The sequence below is a fragment of the Cannabis sativa genome, chromosome 8, assembly GCF_029168945.1.
Source record: "Cannabis sativa cultivar Pink pepper isolate KNU-18-1 chromosome 8, ASM2916894v1, whole genome shotgun sequence".
Classification (NCBI taxonomy): Eukaryota; Viridiplantae; Streptophyta; class Magnoliopsida; order Rosales; family Cannabaceae; genus Cannabis; species Cannabis sativa.
Genome location: NC_083608.1, coordinates 31,310,408 through 31,332,421, shown reverse-complemented (window position 1 = coordinate 31,332,421; position 22,014 = coordinate 31,310,408). Strand labels below are relative to the sequence as shown.

The following is a 22,014-nucleotide window of genomic DNA, read 5'->3' as shown; positions in this document are numbered from 1 at the left end:
CTAAAATTAACTTTAAAATATTACATGAAAAATAAATTTCATATATTTTAAAAGTTAATTATGTTGCTAATTCAATTTTAATTAGGTTAGACTAATATAATTAACCTAATACAATTATTTAAATAAGGCAAATGGGCCTTCACAATTGGGGTAGTTCATGTGAGGGGGAGCTGGGTTCAGTATGTCGTACCCACTTCTATTGGCCCCCAACTCTCACACAAGACCCAAAAGAGAGGAATTTAACCTTAAAATAAACAATTGTTATTCATTGAATAAGCCCAAATCTAATTGGGCCTAAATAAATTTACTTATGTCAAAATTTATTTTAGCAACCTAGTCCATTTACTTAGTAAAAACTTAAATGGGCTTCCTATATGCATCTAAGCCCAAAAGCAAACATATAGGCTCACACAGGTCAAATGATTTGGATGGACCCTATCATGTTACTAGGTTTACACAGATGAAAGAAGTACAAAATTTACCTGTTACAAATTATTTATAAGATCTATTGACAATTGGACTATGATTAAAATCAGATCATTGGATCTGTCAACAAGTTAATCATAGAAATTTAGATCAGATAAATAATAGGTTTGTTAAAAAAAGTTTTGAATAAACAATATAAATAAACAAACATTGTCCATGTAACAAATGTGAAATAAGATATTAATATAATTAAATTATTATTCATGTAATATAACCAAATAAAGGAAACTAATTTTAAAATATCTAGGTTTATTTGAATCAAAATAAATTAAATATCTAATAAGATCAATGATTTGAAAGGAAAGAATCTTTAATCACTTCCAGATCTTATAATTTAATAAAATAAACCAATTTTAAAATAGATTTGGTTAGATAATTATTATTTTAGGAATAAAATAATAAATGAATAATAATTACCATAATTATATGTCAAAATATCTCAAATTAAGCAACATTCAAATCTCTATAAAATATCTATGTTATTTAAATATTTAAGATATGATTTATAAATTTCTAATAAGAAAAAAAATGATATATATAGAAAAAATATCATTTTTAAACTTATAATTTATAAATAATTAAATATTTAACAAAATAACAAATTTTTGAATTTGAAAAATATTATGGTAAGTATATCTATAAAAATTCCTATGTTAATTTCAAATTTATTAATTATTTAATTTGTCATATAAGATAATTTTAATATAAAATTTTAAATATAAAGACAAAGTTATCTTTTAATTTAAAATATCTTAAATATCAAAATATCTAATCTTATAATTAAATAATAAATATATATTAAAGAAGTTAACAAATTTTTAAATCTGACCATAATAGGAAATATTTAAAATTGGAAACATTCCAAAACAGAAATATTTAAAAATTGGAAAAATTCCAAATTGAAAATATTTAAAATTAGAAACATTTCAATTTAGAAATATTTAAAAATGGAAAAATGAATTTTGGGAAACAATCCCATGAAAAAATTGGATATTTGGGGAAAAAAAACTCAAAAATTCGCAATTTGTGGGGAACTGCCAGGATAGGCTGCATATAGCAGCCATGATTTTCAATCTTCCAAAATTTATATCTTTCTCAATTTTTATCGGAATCGAGTTCCGTAAAAAAAAATTGCTTAATTTTTCACAAGGAATCCAAATAAAATATTCTCAAAAATCGAAAAAATATTTTTCATGGAAAAAGGAACTATACAACATCAACATTCATCAAACAACATATAAACCAACATGAAACCATCCAAATAAACACAAAAACATATAAATCATCGTTTTAATTCATATTACATGAAAGTAAATCATTACCATGGCTCTGGTGCCAGTTTTTGGAAATTATTTTACGAGGATCTATTTACTATCATGTATGTTGGATTAACAACCTAATATGAATTCTAAAACAATGAAAATAAACACATATAAAGTTAGAAAACCTTACAGTGGGTGCAGCGGAATATTATGACTCCTTCCGTTCAGATCTCTAGCCCTTGATTCCATTCTGTAGCAGAGCATCATCAAGATCTGAACCTGGATCTTTTTTTCTCCTTCTTTGATGCAGAATTTTCATAGTCTTACATACTATGATTGAGGTACCACTTGATGTGTGTGGGCACTACTCATCTCACAAGGATTTCGAAATTTTCTCTCTTTTTCTCTCTTAATTTCGTGGCTTATGAAGCATACAAAGAGACATGCAAGAGAAGAGAACAAGGGTTGCTTTATATAGGGAAAAGGGAGAGCACAACTTTCCAAATAAGTAGTTTCCTTTTTTACTGTGTAATTGATTAACTGCCTTATTTAGTGTGATCCACCACTTTCCTATTATTGTTAGGCTTTGATTAGCAATTACATGGCAATTAAAATTGAAAATAATAATTGGGAAAATCACAAAGAGGTGGCCGGCCATAGGGTGATATGGGCCTCACTTGGATTTTGCAGTTTCCTCAATTTTATTTCTATTTCTCTGAAAATGCCATTTTTCCAATTCTAATCATTTAAATGCCAAAACTAATTATTTAATAACTAAAATAGATTATTAAATAATATTGTCATTTAAAATAATTACTAATTAGACATACAAAGTCTCTTAATTAATAATTAAACCTAGAAACCCTTTTATTTACGATTTCATCCTTACTTAGTGAGAATTCATAAAATAGACATAGTCTAACTTTTAGAATTATAATTGATTAATTAAAATCAATTAACTGAGTCTTACAAGCAGTATGGTCTCAACTAGTATGGGGACCATGGGTCTATATAACCGAGCTTCCAATAAGTCGAACCGAATTTACCAAGTAAATTCCCTAACTTATTAATTCATCATTGAATCCACACTTAGAACTTGGAATTGCACTCTCAGTCATATAGAACGCTCTATATGTTCCACGATATAGACACGTCATTAGTTATCCATTGTTATAACCCTAATGTGATCAATGATCCTCTATATAGATGATCTACATTGAAAAGGCACTACTGTTACCGCTACACCTTCAATGTATTTTATCCTTAAAACACTTAACCCTGTATAAATGATATTTCAGCTAAGTGAAATGAGATCTCCACCATTTATTTTCGTTTGGTTAAGCTCGAAGGAAATCATCCTTTACTTTCTATTTGCCAAATAGAAGCTATAGATTCCATATTTATGTTAGCGCTCCCACTCAATTGCATTACCGTGTTCCCAAAATGTACGTATCACCCTGACCCAAAAGTAGGCTTAACTAACAAATGAAAGAACACGAGTAACACTCTTGAGATTGAACCTAACCATATCAGGATTAAGTTCATTTGATCTAGGATCAACAGGTGATATTGAATTGAATAGATATTACGGTAAATTTTAATATATCTAATCAAAGTTCAATATCAGTCCCTTCCGATGTATACTCCATACATCCGATACTGGTAAACTTTGCCAATGTCCTGGAAAGGACATAACACTTTTCCAAGGTGTAAGAATACCTATCGCTGATTATATCATGTCAGTCTAAATCCAGTGTTCTGACAAATCAGGGAATAAACTTTTGAACATATAATAAAGATTATATTCCACTGTGCTGACAACACTATAATCTTTAACAAACTCATATGTTCTGGACTTAAAAAGAATTCATACATTATATACATATAATCATGAAATAAATCATGTGAACCATGCAACATAAAATGTTATTTCTGATCTTTATTAATAAGTAAATCTGATTATATGAAATGAGTTTTATTTAGGGCATAAAACCCAACAAGAGTGACTTTGCCACATTCCAATTTTAGGAGGATGCTCTAGTTTGGTGGGACATGGTGTACCTAACTCATGATGTTACTACTTTGATTTGGGAAGATTTCCAAGAGTTATTCAACACAAAATAGTACAATGAGGCAGTTAGAAGTGCAAAAAGAAAGAAATTTACTCAGCTGACCCAGAAGGAGAATATGAGTGTTACAGAATACACGACTGAGTTTGACCGATTAGCTAGGTTGGCCTTAGGGATTGTACCAATTGATTTCAGCAAGAAAGAAAAGTAACTAGAAGGTTTGAATCCAAAAATAAAACATGATCTTATGATTACCACTGACGACAACACCACCTATGCTGACATGGTGGGAAAGGCACTGCGAGCTAAGGGCGCAGTTGAGTGCACTCAAGAGTCTCAAGGGACTAAGGTTTCTAGTGAAGCCCTTACTCCTCCTACCCCTAGTTATGGAAGGGGTGGTAGTACTGGCTCGACCACTGATCATAAACGAAAGGCACCATTTGCACCCAGTGGCTCAATTCAGAATAAGAGGTTCCTAGAGAACCAGGGTCGAGGTAACCGTCAGGGTGGTTTCGAAATTTGATACACTCACCCAGAGTGTCCTAGTTGTAAGAAGCATCATCTGGGTGAGTGTAGAGGGCAAGGATGTTTCTAGTGTGGGTTTCCAGGACACTATAAAAGAGGTCACTCGCAACTTTAGAAAGAGGAACATTAGTCAACAGCAAAACCCGCTCTAACAAGGGTGTTTTCTTTAACTCAGGCTAACACAAAAGCTAGCCCCTCAGTTGTAACATGTCAGATCTCGGTCAAAAACTCTTACTTCTCTTTATTGTTTGACTCTGGGGCCACTCACTCTTATGTGGCAACCAGGATTTTAAGTAAATTTGATAGACTAAATGATAGTTATGATAAAGGGTTTCAAACCCTACTGTCTGACGAAGAATTAGTCCTCTCCAAAACGTAGATTAGGTCTATGCTGATCAAAATTGAGGATCAGGAGTTGAGTGCTGACTTAATAGAAATGGGTTTAGCAGATTTCGACATTATACTTGGAATGGATTTCTTATCCAAGTACTCAGCTAGTATTGATTGTAATCGGAAGATGGTAATCTTCCAACCCGAGGGCGAGGAACCGTTTGTTTTTGTGGGATCAGTTCAGGGATCCCAGATTCTAGTGACTTCAGTATTAACAACAAGAGATTTGTCACAAGAAGGGTGTTCAGGGTTTCTAGCAGTGGTATTGGATACAACACGACTTGAGACAACTCGGCCAGAAGATATAAGGTGGTTCAGGAATTTCTAGATGTTTTTCTTAAATTTAAAGAATTAAATGTTCAGCTTCAGGGGTTGCTTGACCTAAGATTTTCATGACCTATTGTGTCACCCTGGGGAGCTCTCGTATTGTTTGTTAAGAAGAAAGATGGATCCTTACGCATGTGTATTGACTATTGAGAGTTAAATAAACTGACCATCAAGAAGAAATATCCGTTACCTAGGATCGATGACTTATTCGATCAGCTTGTGGGGAAAACGGTCTTTTCAACGATTGATCTCCGATCGAGCTATCATCAGTTGAGAATCCGAGAAGAGGACATTGCAAAGACTGCTTTTCGCACTAGGTATGGGCATTATGAATTTCTGGTTATGTCTTTTGGACTAACCAACGCTTCCACATCTTTTATGGATCTGATAAATAGGGTATTTAAGGATTTCTTCGATATTTGTGTTATTATTTTTATCGATGATATCCTTGTGTACTCTCAATCGGAAGAGGAGCACGGGCAGCATCTTCGGATGGTTTTGCAACGGCTACGAGAACATAAACTGTATGCCAAATTCAAGAAGTGTGAGTTTTGGCTATCTCAGGTGTCTTTTCTTGGACACATTGTCAGTAAAAAGGGAATCAAAGTGGATCAAGGGAAGGTTGAATCTGTCAGGGATTGGCCGAGATCGAAGACAGTTACAGAAGTTAGAAGTTTCTTAGATCTGACTGGTTATTACCGTTGATTTGTTGAGGGATTTTCTAAGATCTCAACACCCTTAACCGAACCAAAAAGAATCACCGGTTTGTGTGGACAGACAAGTGTGAAACAAGCTTTCAGGAGCTAAAACAAAGATTGATTTTTGCTCTAGTATTAGCCGTACTATCTGATAAAGAAAAATTTGTAGTTTAATGTGATGCATCCAGACAGGATTTGGGGTGTGTACTGATGCAGGCTGATCGGGTCATCGCTTATGCCTCCCGTCAACTAAAGGAATATGAACAACGATACCCAACTCACAATTTAGAACTTGCTGCGGTAGTGTTTGCTTTGAAGACTTGGCGGCATTATCTCTACAGAGAGAAATGCGAGATTTATACCGACCATAAGAGCCTCAAATACTTCTTTACCCAGAAAGATTTGAATATGAGATAGAGTCGTTCATTGGAGTCGGTTAAGGATTATGACTGTGAAATCCTTTACCATCCCGTGAAGGCCAATGTGGTGGCTGATGCCCTGAGCAGGAAGGCTCCTGGGCAGGTGACTAATATGGTTAAGATTTCACCTCAGTTAGCAGATGATATGGTCAGATCAGGCATTGAGTTTGTTGTAGCCAAACTTCATAATTTGACATTGCAATCTGATTTGTTGGAACAAATTAAAGTTGCTCAATTAATTGATCCAGAATTAGTGAAGATCCGAGAGAGGTTTTAGCTAGTCAAGCTAAAGATTTTACGGTGTCAGATAATAGAATGATGTTGTATAAGACCAGGGTTTGTGTTCCAAGTAGTGCAGAACTTAGAAGTGAGATTCTCAAGGAAGCTCATACCACTCCATATTCACTGCATCTTGGCACTACCAAGATGTATCAAGATCTTAAACCCTACTATTGGTTGTGCAAGATGAAGAAAGATGTGGTGAAATTTGTATCCCGGTGCTTAACTTGTCAACAGATCAATGCTGAGCATCAGAGACTGGCACGATTATTGCAACCACTGGCACTTCCTGAGTGGAAGTGGGAGGATGTAAATATGGACTTTGTGGTTGGGTTACCTAGAAACACGGGAATGTACGATTCAATTTGGGTTGTGGTAGACCGATTCACAAGGTCTGCACATTTTCTACCGGTAGAAACAATCTTTATAGTGGATTAGTATGCAGATTTATACGTGAAAGAGATAGTGAGGTTACATGGCGCTCCAAAGTCCATTATATCAGATAGAGATTTGAAGTTTACTTCGAAATTCTGGCAGAGTCTTCAACGGGCTATGGGTACCAAACTGAAATTCAGTACAACTTTCCATCCTTAGACTGATGGACAATCCGAAAGAACAATTTAGATACTGGAAGACATGTTGCGAGCCTGTGTGATGGATTTCGAAGGCTCCTGGAGCATGTACCTACCACTGATAGAATTTTCGTACAATAACAGCTACCAGAGTACTATAGGGATGGCTCCTTATGAGTTGTTGTATGGCAGGAAGTGCAGATCTCTTATTCATTGGGATAAAACGAGAGAAAAGAAATACCTAGGTCTGGAATTAGTGCAACAGACTAATGAAGCCATAGAGAAGATCAAGGCCAGAATGCTTGCCTCTCAGAGTAGGAAAATGAGTTATGCAGATCCCAAGCACAGAAATGTAGAATTTCGGGTAGGAGATCATGTGTTCCTACGGGTATCTCAGATGAAGGGGATTAGACGATTAAAAAAAAGGGCAAGTTATGCCCTAGGTTTACAGGGCTTTTCGAGATTCTTGAGGAGGAGGAGCACAAAGGGGACATTGAGGTCCAAGAGATAGAGGAGCAGGACGACATCCGCCCTAATAGCCCTTCCGAAGCTAAGGAAGAAGAGTGATCAGACCTCCAAATCTTGGAGGGTACAATGAGGCCGGGTAGCCAATATCCGCGGATGGTGACGTCTTGGTTGAGGGGGAAGACTATGTCACCAAGGAGTTTACTGAAGTGGTCCCCCACAGGAGGCAAAGTGCTTTAGGGGCCAGATGGGTGTGCCCTCCGTCCAAAATAAGCGAGGGGCGCATGAGGGGCCTAGATAAAGTTGGGTACCTGGGCGGACTTGAGTGTTACATCCCTTCTTCGAATCACCGGGCAACTAACCCAAAGAAAGGGTTCTGTGCTTTGTTGGGTGCCCACACTAAGCAAGGGGCGATGCTGCCTTTGCACCCGTACTTTAAGAGGGTTGTTGCTTATTTTTGCCTTTGTCTTACCCGGTTCACTCCCAAGGCATTAAGTACTTGTTTGCCCTGTCCGTCCTTTACGCCATTCAAGGATGGGGTGTGCCGTCCCCACACAAGGTCAACTGGCTTTTTGACTTGAAGTCTACCCCTAAGCAGAGCAGGTCGGGGTTCTTCTACTTCTCTCAGCCGGACTGCAAGTGGCTGACGGACACCGTGGACAAGGATGTTAGCAAGATCGGGGGTTTTGTTGACGAGTACTACTTCATGGAGGGCATGGATACCACCTATACTCGGTTTCAACAGATCCCAGTGTACTGCCATCCACCCTTCACATTGGCACTTAGGGACAGGGCTTAGAAGATTCTCCAACTGTCGGATGTTGCTCAAAATATCACTTTGTTGACCTTGGAGGACAACTTTGTGAAGTACAAGCTTTATCCGGCAGATTTTGTACCCCAGCATATGAAGGGGGGGAAGAAGTCCAGGGATGGCCGGGCTGAGGGAGCTGAGCAAGAGAAGGAGCTCATTCAACTTAAGCGTGAGGCTAAGTTGAAGGGTGATGCTGGAGCCAAGCAGTATGCTCAGGAATATTCTGAGCAGGAGAAGGAGGCTCAAGAATATTCAAAGCAGGAAAGGTCGGTCAAGAAGAAGAAAACCCTCCCGACCGATCAGAGGCTCATAGAATATACTATTCGGATCAGGGAGCTTAGTGTACCTGCTCGACCATCAACCCCTATAGAGGGAAAGGGGAAAGCCATTTTGGAGGAGCAGGAAGACTCTTCGGATGATGACGTCCCATTTGTGCTTGTTCGGGCAGATGCTCCTGCCAGCGTGTAGAGTACTTCATCTTACATTTATTTTTCTTGATTTTCATGCCTTCGTATATTTTATACCTTCTTCTGACTGTATTGTTTTTATTTCCTGCAGAATTATCTCAGAAGATGATTGAGGCCTTGAAGAATAGAGTAGGGGGAAGCTCGGGCTTATCCCCTCCGACCAAGAAGTCCAAAGGCAGTGAGACTCCGTCCAAAGAGAAAGCACCAACTGAAGAGGTCATTGATCTTTCTGAGGAACAAACTACTGTGGACCCTCCTGCCTTGAAAGTCACTAAGTCCAAAAGTTCATGAGGGAGTTCAGATGGACGTGAGCAAGCGAAGGCTGGATCCGAGTTGGTTAGAAGTGGATCTGAATAAATTAAGGCTCCCGCTCCACCTTTGGTACTGTGCACGGAGACCAAGAGAGGCAGAGACATGCTCAACCATTATGTGGGCCGGTCGATCCCAGAGGTGAACAAACAACTGACTGGTGCGGACAATGATTTATCCTTGGAGTTGGTCTGGGGAGGAGTCATGAAGGAGCTTTCGTGGGTAAGTCCTTTCTCATTTCCTTTCATTCTTCTTTAACTAGTTCAAATTTTAATGTCTTTTTCCATACAGACTGGTTTGAAGATGGCCTACGCCTATTCTTGAGCTAAGTCGGCTGTTGTCAAGAATCTTGCCACTTCTAACACACTGTAAAGGGATGCGGACTTGGACAAAAAGGAGGCTGAAGATGCGCGGACTCAACTTGAGAATGTGCAAGCAAAACTGGGAGAAGTCAACAAGAAACTTCTAGCTGCTGAGACTAAAGTTGTCGAGCTAACCAGGGACTTGCAGGAGATGTCGTCAACCGAGCAGCTCGAGGCAAACAATGCTTCTTTGTCTCGGGATATTGCTAGTCTTAGGACGAAAGAGAGGGTCTTTGAACTCTTCTTCGTAGGTTGGAGGATGAGAAGAAGGCTAAGGAGGAGGAACTTGAGGGTAAGGTTAAGAACCAGAAGTCCGAGGTGGTGAGGCTCGGGGAAAAGGTGAATGCCTTAGAGACAGCTGGTCTCGAGATTTTTTATGATTTTTGGAAGGCCAATCCCAATGCGAACTTTGAATATCTTGGCGCTTCCAAAGACATGTTTCTTGACTACTGCGCTACCCAGGCGGCCTACAGGAATCCCAAGGCGACCACTTCCACCTTTCTTACCGATCACAGTGTTGAGGCTCCTTCCGCCTAGAATGATGATCCTCCGATCCCCTCAGACCAAGTTGAGCCGTACAAAGAGCCTTGGACTCCTGCTGTTTAATTGCCTTATTTTTACTATTTTTTTTAATGTTTGTTCGGCCAGTAGGCCTTTTTTTGAGACAAAGTGACCGACCAAGCAGTCTTTAAACTTGGAATATATTTTTCATTTTTTGAACAGCCGGCTGACCGGACAACCTTTAATCCTGGGTTTGAATGCTTTTGTTATTCTTAATGAATTTCATCCCTTGTTCATAATCATTGTGCAATTGTGTTTTTTTTTTGTTTTTGTTTTTTACCAAATGCTTTGTATAGGTATAGGTGCCCCCATGTGACTGAGCAGACTTTTGACTCTTGGTCACTTGTTTTTCACAAGTATGCTTTTTTTTTTCTGTTCGGGGTTTTGAGTACGACCAGACCTTTTGTATGCACTGGATTGTAAATTTTTAACATGCTAATGAACTTGACTCAATTTGAATTTAAATAAACATCTTTATTCATTTATTGGTCAAAAATATGTCTGTTACCGTAGTAACTTACATTGAAGTTATTATGTTCATCTAATCCAATCTTTAGCTTAGCACAAACAAAACAAATTGCAGAAAATAAAAATTGTACTTTCATAAGTGGTCATCCGACCTGAGTACTTGATAATTTTATCCGAACCTTTGGGCGTGGTCTGCCTAGAAAGCCATTCACTTAAGAGTAAATGTTCTTATGTTTCGTACTTGATATGGTCATCCGACCTGGTACTTTAACTGGTAGTATTTTCTTAAGTGTTCCCCGTTCCAATACCTTGGTACTAGAATGAGTTGCATTTTTTCATCATACTTACCCAGTTTGTATGCTCCTGATTCTAGAACTTCGACCACTTGATATGGCCCTTCCCAATTTGGTCTGAGCACACCTGCCATACTGTCTTTGGTGTTTTGAAATACTCTTCTTAGGACAATATCTCCCACAAATAATTTCCGTGCTCTCTCTTATTTGTTAAAATACCGAGCTACCTTTTGCTGATGGGCTATCAATTTCAAGTTTGCTGCGGTTCGTTTTTCTTCAACTTCATCAAGCGATTCTGCGAGGAGTGCGTGATTGGCCTCCTGGTTATATGTTAGTCTTCTGTGGGACGACAGTTTGAGTTCTATGGGTAGCATAGCTTCATATCCATATGTCATGGCAAATGGAGTCAGTCTGGTCGCTGTTTTCTCGGTTTTGCGATATGACCATAAAACTTCAGGAAGTTCCTCCGGCCAGTTTCCTTTAGCATCCTCAAGTTTCTTCTTTAGGGTGTCGTTGAGTGTCTTGTTGACTGCTTCAACTTGACCATTTGCTTGGGGATGTGCCATTCCTGAGAAACTTTTTTATGATCCCATGGTTCGTACAGAAATCAGTGAAGGATTGACTGTCAAATTGTTTGCAATGTCCGAGACTATCTTGTATGGTAATCTGAACTGACAAATTATGTTCTTTACAATGAAGTCTTGCACTTTTTTGGACGTGATGGTTGCTAGTGGCTCGGCTTCGGCCCACTTGGTAAAATAATCGACTGTAACCACTACGTACTGCACTCTGCCTTTTCCCTTGGGTAACTGTCTGATCAGGTCAATTCCCTAAATGGTGAAGGGCCAAGGACTTTTTTGAGTTAGTTCGTTGGGCGGTGCACGAGGTATCTTTGAAAATCTCTGGCATTTGTCACATTTCTTAACGTAGGCATTGGAGTCTTCAATCATGGTTTGCCAGAAATAACCTTGCCTTCGAATTTTCTTGGATAAACTCTGCCCAGCTGCATGGTTTCCGTAGAATCCATCATGTACCTCTGAGAAAAGTTGTGGAGCTTCTTCTTGTGTAACACACCACGGTAGCGACATGGAGAATCCTCTTCTATACATAACTTCCTCTACAATGATATATCGTGCAACCTTTCTCCTCATTTTCCGAGTTTCGTTTCTATTATCTGGGAGTTCCCCAGTGTTGAGGTAGGCTGCTATTGGTGTCATCCAGTTTGGGGATGTATCAATCATTTCAACCTCTTCCGTGCCGGTGATACTAAGTTTTTCAAGAAATCGGATGGGTATTAGATTTGCTTTATCATTTATGTTGCTGCTCGCAAGTCGGGCTAGTCCATCAGCAGTTGTGTTTTCTTTCCTTGGAATTTTCTTTTGAGCATAGCTTTTGAAATGTGCAAGCAGATCATGTATTTTGCTTAGGCATGCTATCATCTTCTCCCCCCGAGCCTTGTACTCCCCAAATACATGATTTACCACTAACTGTGAGTCACTACAGATCTCAATATGTTCGGCTTGTAATTCCCGAGCAAGTTTTAGGCTGGTGATAAGGGCTTCATATTCAACTTCATTATTGGATGCCTTAAACCTGAATTTGACTACGCCGTGCTGGTGCTGCCCCCTCGGTGTGACAAGGGCGATTCCTGCGTCGGACAGTTGATCCATAGCCGACCCATCTACATGTAGCTTCCAGGTTGGCTTATCTTTACTATTGCTCGGCTAAGGTACTTGTACTGGCTCTGGGTTACTTTTTGAAATGCTCTATTCTTTACCTGTACATTCAACCATAAAATTTGATAAGGCCTGACCTTTAATTGCTGTTCGGGGCTGAAAGATAATTTCATACTGGCCCAACTCCACTGCCCATTTGAGCAACCGTCCAGAGGCGTCCGGTTTTTGCAATACTTGACGTAATGGTTGGTCAGTGTATACCCGAACAGGATGAGCCTAAAAGTAGGGCCTTAGCTTTCTTGTTGCTAGGATTAGGCAATAGGTGAGCTTTTCTATCAATGGGTACCGACCTTCAGCTTCAATGAGTCTTTTCCTGATATAGTAGACTAGATGTTGGACATTGTTCTCTTCCCTGATCAGTATAACACTTACAGCATGTTCCGTGACAGCCAAGTATATTCCTAACTCTTCTCTGTTCAGAGGTTTTGAGAGTACGGGAGGTTTCACGAGTTGCATTTTTAGCTCTTGAAAGGCTTTTTCGCATTCCTCCGACCACTCAAATTGGTTATTTCCTCGCAGGATGTTGAAGAACGAAACACTCTTCTCTGTTGACTTTGAAACAAATCTACTGAGTGCGGTAATCCAACCAGTCAAACTTTGAACTTTCTTGGTTTTTATTGGCGACTTCATATCCAGGAGGGCTTGAATTTTCTCTGGATTGGCTTCAATTCCTCAGGCATTGACGATAAGGCCTAGAAACTTACCCAAGCTGACTCTAAAGGAGCACTTTAGAGGATTGAGTTTCATGTTGTATTTCCTAAGGACTTTGAAGTATTTGTCCAGGTCATCTATATGACCCCAACCTTCCTGGATTTGACGAGCATGTCATCCACGTACACTTCCATGTTTCGTCCGATCTGGTCCTTGAACATTTTATTTACCAATCTTTGGTATGTAGCTCTGGCATTCTTGAGACCAAATGGCATGACTTTATAACAGTATAGACCCATATCTATTTGGAAACTTGTATGTTCTTGGTCTGGTGGATGCATCTTGATTTGATTGTACCCCGAATAGGCGTCCATGAAGCTTAAAATCTTGTGCCCTGCTGTTGCATCCACAAGTTGATCTATCCTCGGAAGTGGAGAGTAGTCTTTGGGGCACGCCTTATTGAGGTCAGTGAAGTCAATACATACTCACTATTTTTTGTTCGGCTTGGGCACTAGTACGGGATTAGCAACCCAGGCCAGGTAGAAAGCTTCAATTATGAAATTGTTGTTGCACAACTTTTCTACCTCTTCTTTTAGTGCTAGGGCTCGTTCCTTATCCAACAATCTTGTTTTTTGTTGAACAAGCCAGAAATTAGGATCAATATTCAGGGTGTGTGAAATTACAGAAGGATCGATTCCGACCATGTCCTCATGTGACCATGCAAAAATGTCTAGGTTTGCTCTTAGAAATTTTATCAATGCTGATTTTACTTTGAGTAGCAAACCTTTTCCAATTTTGAACTGCTCGGGGTATTGAGGTCACATGAGGTCAGTGAATTCAATACATACTCATTTTTCATGGGAGCGGGTTTCTTGTACGGAGCTACTGACTGAGTAGCCATGTAGATGGTCTCTAAATCATCAGTCAAGATAGAGAAAGTAGTAAATTTAGAAGGATTTTCTCTAGGGGCTTGTTCGGCTTTGCCAGCGAACTTTTCCTTTTTCCCATTGCCTTGCCTATTGTTGTTGTTAGACCTTTTACTTCCCGAGTTTGAATTGCTTGGGAACTGGGGTGTTGAACGGATGTTCCAGCAGAGGGAACTTGTGACTGACCTGGCTTAAGCTCGACTTCTGCTCGCTGAATGGCCTCTTCAAGCTTGATGAAACCATCTGCGCGATCGAGGAAGTCACTCATAGAATCTACTAGTCCATCTCTCTTGATGTCCTTCCAAAGCTCTCCAAGAACTTTGATGCCCCCAGTATTGCGGTTAATTTCCCTTCTTCGGTTAACCGTGCAACTTTCATCGTCTCTGTCATGAATCTGCTGATATAAGCTCGGGGAGGGTCCCCTGGCCTTCGCTTCACTTCGACCAGGTCCTCTAAATGCAATGGTATTTGGCAAGAAGAAGAAAATTGTGCATGGAATTCCGAGGAGAAAGCCTTCCAAGAGTTGAACGTTCCTGGCGTCAACTTGAAGTACCATTGTTGGGCGGCTTCTGAAAGAGTGGCAGGAAAAACTCTGCAACAAACATCTCCTCGTACTCCTTGTAGGTCCATTTGCATTTCAAAATATTTGAGATGTGATAAGGGATCTTCTTTCCCAGTATACATCTTCTAGGTCGGCATCTTGAACTTGTGGGGTAACTCTAGAACATTGATCTCTGGAGTAAAAGGGGATCCACGTGCTCGGTCTAACTCGAGATCGTTGTTCTTCTAACCCACCATACCTTGGAACATGTTTTTTAGTTCATCCAACTGTGCCTGCACGGATGGATGAACTTGTTCGACCTCTTGGTCGACCAGGGTCACATCTGGATCTTTTTGAGCTGTATTTTGAGCACGAGTCCTAGGCTGAGTGGCTGGTGAGACATACTGTTTGCCTAACCACTGTTCCCAGTCTATTAAATACAGATCCATTAGGTTGTCTCAATGACTGGTTGGTTTGGCCGAGCACTTGGCCAGAACCGTTAGTCTGGGCGGAGTTATTAGGTATAACCCCTCCTGACGAATTACTAGATGAGGTGTGACCACCTACCGCTTGGCCCACAGGCAGAACCTGTGACCGGGGATTTGGCGGCTGACCGTTCAGAGTTTGGGAAGCGTTCCCAGCTGGATCTTCGTCTGACTCACCCAGCGGGATGCTGGTCGCAGGTTGCTGATTAGTAACTTCGTAGGCTCTTCGTATCAGTACAGTGGCCTGTCTTGTTCGGTCGTCGATGGCTGCTTGTTGAGTCCTCAACGTTTCCACCTCTTTATCCCTCCATTCAGCGAACAGACGCCTTTGCTCTTCAAACGCAAGGTTCACTGCAGCACGTAGCTCTTCCTGATCATGATGCAAAGTATTAGTATAGCCTTGCATGAGTCCAAGAGCATCACGGAGGTTCTGGATCTTTGTGTTGTCTCCAACGGTTGTTCGAACATTTATTGCTGGCGGAACCCCAGTACTGGGAATACCCAGATTGGCTGCTGAACTGGTATTTCAAGTCTCTTCCACACCAGGTGCGATTCCATTCAAAGGAGACGTCACACCATGACCCACGGTTGGTGGTTGCATGACGGGTTGTTCAGGATTTGTGACTGGTGGGACCCTTGCATTTCCTGGATTCTACTGTGCGGGATCCATTGCCAGTGGATCTACCTGATCGACCATGCCTCTACGAGTTTGTACCACCATCGTGTTTATGATTAAATTTGAAGTAAAGAGAAAATTTATGATCCTTGCTCTCAATGAAAGCACCAAAATATTGACCTTGCTTTTAGCCAACGACAATGAGTCTTAATTGTAAGCGATAAGTGATATAATTTAGATATAATATGAAAAGATAAATAAAGAACACAGAGTTTTTAAAGAGGTTCGGCCCCGAGCAGTTTGGTAATAGCCTACTCCCGTCGATTTGTATTGACTTAAAAACAAAGAATACTGTGATTCTTCTCTTAAAGCTCTTACAATGATAACTCTGAGTATGCTCTCTTGGATAATTCTTTCGACCCCTTTTCTAATGAGAATGGATCACTTTTTATAGGGCTATGTGCTTGAGGGAAGGTTTCCCTTTTGTTCACAATGTCTATAATTGTTAAGATTACATATTACATATATAGAGTACACTGATTGAGGGATTTGGACAGCTTGCCATATCTCTATGATACGATCCCAGATTTATAGGGATCGCTCTTGTGCTTTACGATATAAATGCTGAAATTGCTAAGTGTTAATATGCTGTTCGAATTGTCCACTGCTCGGTCGGGAGGACCTCCTCCGTACAGGTATACACGATGCTTGGCTCGGAACATCTCCTTCAGGCAGATATGGGGAATCACTTCCATGTGTCACCAGCATGTGATGCCACATCAGAGTGCAAAAATTGGCATAACAGTCTTTTTGACCATTTAGTTATTTGTCTTCTTGTGAGATTAATTTAAGTTTAGATCTGATTTTAGATGAGTAATTAAAATAGAATAATATTTGTTTTATTTCATTTTATCTTAAAAGAAAGAAAAATTAAGAATTCACTCTCTCTCTCTCTCTCTCTCTCTCTTTCTCTCTCTCTCTCTCTCTCTCTCTCTCTCTCTCTCTCTCTCTCCAAATTCTCTCTCTTTCTCGAGCTCCTTAGAACCACCTAGGGTTTGAGATTTTCCAACCTCATTTCAGATATTTCTAGCAAGTCATTAGTGTATTCAAACTCAAGGTAATATTCTATCTCAACTCTTGTTGATTTCCTTAAGTTTCAAGTTAGGTTTTGTATGATTTTCTATGAGTTAGGTTTTATAGTTTTTCATGCTGTTTGAGATTATATTCTGAGGTTAAAATTATGTTATTTGAGCTGAATTGAAGTTAGTTTGTGGCTTAATTTGGTTGTTAGACAAAGTTTGAGTTTTAGAACTCAAACTTTAGTCTTTAATGGTGATTTTAGTTTCAGTGGTTATTACTTGATTTTATTGCTTGGACTACTTCTTTTTGGTATAATTAGCAGGTCTGGAAGTTTGTGTGATGTTTGGGGTTGAATTGAGTTGTTTGGGAAGTTTTTAGTGTTTCCTGCACTAAACCGATCGACCGGTTCAGGGGGACCTGTAGGAACTGGTCGACCGGTTGGTCCCCAAGAAACCCCACAGAACCAGAGTTCTAGTTGGGGAACCGGTCTACTGGTTGGGGCAATTTAGGAAACCCTAGTTTTTCCTATTTTTGCAATATTTAGGTTATTGCCATGTTATTCATCGATAGGGAAACTTTTAGTTTCAAGTTTAAGTCCTCAATAAGCAGGGCCGGTCCTAGACAATTTGGGGCCTCAGGCGAAAGAAAATTATGGGGCCCTTTAATCACAAAATAAAGTAGAATAAAAATGAGCAAAATAATTTACTTGTTCAAAAGTACTATGTAAACATGATTCGTCTTGCTTTTTGTGATGCAAATGTACTAATTAAACTTGTATAATCAAGTTTTCCAGCTATATCTTTTTCAATAGATAACATAGCCAAACCACTCAATCTTTCTTGGGACATCGTTGACCGTAGATAAGATTTGATCAGCTTCAATTTTGAAAAGCTTCTTTCTGCGTGAGCAACCGTGACAGGAGTATTGTTAGCATAATCCTATAAGCAATCCAAGCATTCGGGTAACTACCATTAACTTCTTTTATATAATTCAACACATCAATCGCCTTTTTTGTTCCTTTTGGCAAGTTATGTCGTAGCATTTGTAACTCTTGATATAGATCATCTTTATTAAGATCTGAAATCTCGCCATGGCTCATTAAATTGGTAAGATTATCACAAAATCTCTTCAAACTATCTCCATTTGTAGACTTCAATTTCTCCAAGTTAAGCAAAAGTCCAAAATTTTCTTCAAACCTCTCAAATTGTTCAAACCTAATTTTAGAAGAAAATATATTATTATCAATATATATACACTATACATATAATAAATCATTTCATATTTGTATTTATTTAGTCATACCTGGATTCAAATGAAGAAATAGCTTGATCAACTATGTAGAGAAAATAGTTGATTTTGAAAGAATCCACAGGTGATTGTACAACTGCATTGCTAGTACTCTCATCAAATTGTTTCTTTCTGTGACATGTTCGTTTTTCAATGAACACAGGTTCAATTTTCATTTCACTTGCTATCTTTGTAGCTGCAACCATAGTCTCTTCAAACCCAGTTTCTCTATATTTTTGTAGAAACGAAAGGAGAGTTTTTAACTGTCTAATAGCTACATCAATTTGCATATCTTCACTTTGAAGAACGATGCTAACCTTATTCACAGCAGACAGTAGATCATACCAAATGACCAAGTTTAGCAAAAATTCAAAATTTTGAATATTATATGTTGCTAAAGTCTCAGCATCATTTTTTGTTTTGGCATCTTCATTACTATTTGCCAAGTAGAGTAAAGCAGTTATTATTTGAGGAGCTTGAAACCTTACCGCTTTAACACTTTCAACACGACTCTCCCAACGCGTCTCTGACAATGGCTTAACAGTGAGACCTGACACAAGATCTGTAAAAACTTTCCATCTTTTTGTAGAAGCTGAAAACAATGAGTATATACGTTGTAGCACACCAAAGAAAGACACAGCCTTGGAGCAACAATTAGCCATATCAGAAAGTACAAGATTTAGAGAATGACAAGCACAAGGAGTGTAAAATGCTCTAGGATTTAGTTCAAGTAATCTGCTTTGTACACCTTTATTTTTTCCTTTCATGTTAGATCCATTATCATAACCTTGTCCTCTTATATTATCAACATCAAGATCAAGAGTATGTAATGCATGTAGAAGTTCATTAAGTAGCCCAAGTCCTGATGTGTCATTTACCTTAATGAATTCTATAAAATATTCATCAACAAATATTGGACTATCTGAAACATTCACACATCTTAATACAAGAGACATTTGCTCCTCATTACTGGCATCTGGGGTACAATCAAGTAGCACAGAGAAATATTTAGCTTCTTTAACTTTACCAATGATTGATTTTTTCACTTCACATGCCAACAACTGTATTATTTCATTCTGAATTTTATGACTCAAATAATGATAATGAGTTTCATGTGCCATAATACGACGCACATGTTCTTGCATAGTTGAATCAAATTCAGCAAACAATTCTATCATTTGTAAAAAAATCCCATTGCTATCATCATATAGCTTTTCACTACTTCCTCGAAATGCTAAATTATTTTTTCCAAGTCTTCTCACAATAGCAATTATTCTCTCTAATACACGTTTCCAATGCTCCCTTTCTTGGTTGATTTGTTCTTGTAAACCTTTATCAATTGTTTGATTCAGCTTTAACCGTTTCTCCAACTCTACCCAAGTAGCAATAGACATAATGTGATGCTTATTTTTCTCATGACTTCTAAGCCTTTCAGAAATATTATGCCAATCATTTATACCTTCATCAGCAAAATGACCCACATGATGTTTTGTTGAAAACAACTTACAACAAAAACAAAATACTTTGTTTTGAGAAACTGAATATACTAACCACTTTCTATCTTGTTTCTCCCTATTTGGCAAATCTCTAGTGTAATGTGTTGAAGAAAAACTTCTACCAAAAGCATCCTTAATATATGTGACATCATTGACTCTTTTTGGACCTCTTTCAACTAAAAAATCAATCATATTATGATCAATTTTATTCCAATTTCCCAGATTATCTATGTCAAGAGGAAAACTATTCTTATCATCTAAACATTTCTCATTCACATTCTCATTCTCATTCTCATTAACATTTTGACTTTCTTCTTCTTTGTCATTTACCACTTGATCTTTAACTTCATTCACATTATTTTCACAATCAAGTTCATCCTCAATTGCATTAGTAATAGATGTCTCTACTTTATTGTTACCAAAATACTTGTTGAGGGAACCAACCTGTTTTTTGAGTAAAACTTTCTTCTTTGATTTCTCTTTCCTCTTTAGAGCTCCAGATTTGTATTTTCTTTTAGTAGTCATTACCTGTAACATTTTAAAAAAATATATGACTTAATAAATAAAAAAATATTGTAACTGAATGAATAAATTTATGCACAATTAAAAGAATTATGATTATGCAAATCATATTAATCATATAAATTTAGAAAAGATAAAAAATAATTTTAAAAAATAATTTTTAAATCAAGATACCAAATACATTAAATGGTATCATTCAAACCATTCACTGTGAAAGAAAAGAGGATTCAACCCCAACCATTTATATAATATAAAATATATAAATAAATATAATTTTTTTTCTACTGTGGTGTGGTGTGATTGAATAAACAAAATAAATATTAATTTTCAGTCACATACATTATTATATTAATATATATAATATATATTACGTATATATTTGCCCCAAAAAAAATTCTAATACTAATTAACTAAGTCTAAATGCTTCTTAAACTAATAAGTTGTAAACTATATATATAAATAATATAATAATATTAATAATATATAATATACTAATAATCAATCATTCAATAAGTTATATACTATCTAAAAAAATACACACAAAAAAGTATAAATTTTAACATACCTTAATGTATTTGAATACAAACTTTTTTTCTGGATTAGATTTTCTAAGTTCTCTTTAATCTTTATTTCTTGATTGGGGAAAAAAAAAACAAGAGAAGAGGAAAAGTCATCTGGTTTCGTCGCAGGCTGTAGTTGTGATTGGTCTTTCTTTTTCTTTACTTCTTTTCTTTTAGTACAAGAGAAAGAGGAGACTATAACTATTTTGTTTTTTTACTTTTTTTTTTTTTGTCTTTCATATGGGCCAGCCCATCAGCCCATTTTTATTTTCTTAGTTGTACACAATTATATTCCCATAATTGTTACTTTGTTAGTAGACCAATCAAATATATACAAAATTGAGCCCAAACAACCAACACTTAAACTAGATATTGGGGCCCTGAGCTTTGGGGACCCTAGGCCTGGGCCTACTCTGCCTTAGCCCAGGGCGGGGCCTGTCAATAAGTGATTTAGCGTGTCCCTTATCTATTTTACAAATTATGTGATTTAGGGCCTGTAATTCGTCGAGCAACTGTTCCACTCAGGTTGGCTGGCACACCTGAATTCAGAAACAAGATAAGATTAGTATAATGATATGCATATGTGTTTACATGTTTAACATACATATTTATTACGCCTGTTAGATTATATCGATAGCGGTATCAATATACGTAGAGTTATATTAGATACTAATAGTTGTATGTTTGGCTTAGATATTAATCGACGCTATCACATTAGTATGGCTAGAGTATGACTAGCGTACTGAGTATAGGCTGATATTATGGTTGATAGTATTGTCGTACGAACTTTCTAGACTCGGTACCGTGTCGAACACGGGGATAGGGTTATGGTTGGGTGTATGGGCGCCTGACTATAATCTGGGTTATTGCTATGTTATTGATTATGCTTTTCTTACCGAGTCTGTCGACTCACAAATATTGTTTGCATGTGTAGGTAAGGGCAAAGCTAAGGTTGAGCAGCCGTGAGAGCGAGCAGATAAGGATTGTACATGTCGGGGCGGTTAGGCTTGTAGCGTACAGTCTTTCGGACAGCTGGGCATATTTTGTATAGTCGCTGGGCGACAAACTTTTGTATTATGCACTGTAAAACTTTTGTAAATATTTTGTAATGGGATCCTGTTTTTATATAAGTAACTTATCTTGGTATTTATAATTAGTTAAATAAAGTTTTAATTATTCACGATTTTCAATAAAGTCGTTGATTAGCAACGAGCTGCACAATTAAATTAAAAATTACGTTAACACGCCTAAACTAGTAGGGTGTTACACAACCCTAGCAAGAACCAGAGGAAACCAGTCCAATCTTACCAGTTTTTTAAGATTTTAGCAAGGAATTGAGGTAGCTCAAGCC

The 22,014-nt window shown here is 37.9% G+C and overlaps 1 protein-coding gene across 1 annotated transcript; it reads right to left on the bottom strand.

The window, feature by feature from the left end:
• Nucleotides 1-14,995: 14,995 nt before the first annotated feature.
• Nucleotides 14,996-20,106, bottom strand: LOC115720250 (uncharacterized). The gene is made up of 3 exons (XM_061103326.1): nucleotides 18,101-20,106; nucleotides 17,710-18,012; nucleotides 14,996-15,620 (listed from the first exon to the last, which is right to left on the bottom strand). Exons 1-3 carry the CDS (start codon nucleotides 20,104-20,106, stop codon nucleotides 14,996-14,998), a joined length of 2,934 nt encoding a protein of 977 aa, XP_060959309.1.
• Nucleotides 20,107-22,014: the final 1,908 nt, after the last annotated feature.

Bases quoted from the DNA above. Each gene is read 5' to 3' on its own strand.
- LOC115720250 (XM_061103326.1), bottom strand. From the start codon at position 20,106: ATGACTACTAAAAGAAAATACAAATCTGGAGCTCTAAAGAGGAAAGAG. The intron at 18,013-18,100 runs GTATGACTAAAT...TTCTAAAATTAG, and splicing joins ATTTCTTCATTTGAATCCAG to GTTTGAACAATTTGAGAGGT. The intron at 15,621-17,709 runs GTTGCTCACGCA...TTGAAATACCAG, and splicing joins CTAACAATACTCCTGTCACG to TTCAGCAGCCAATCTGGGTA.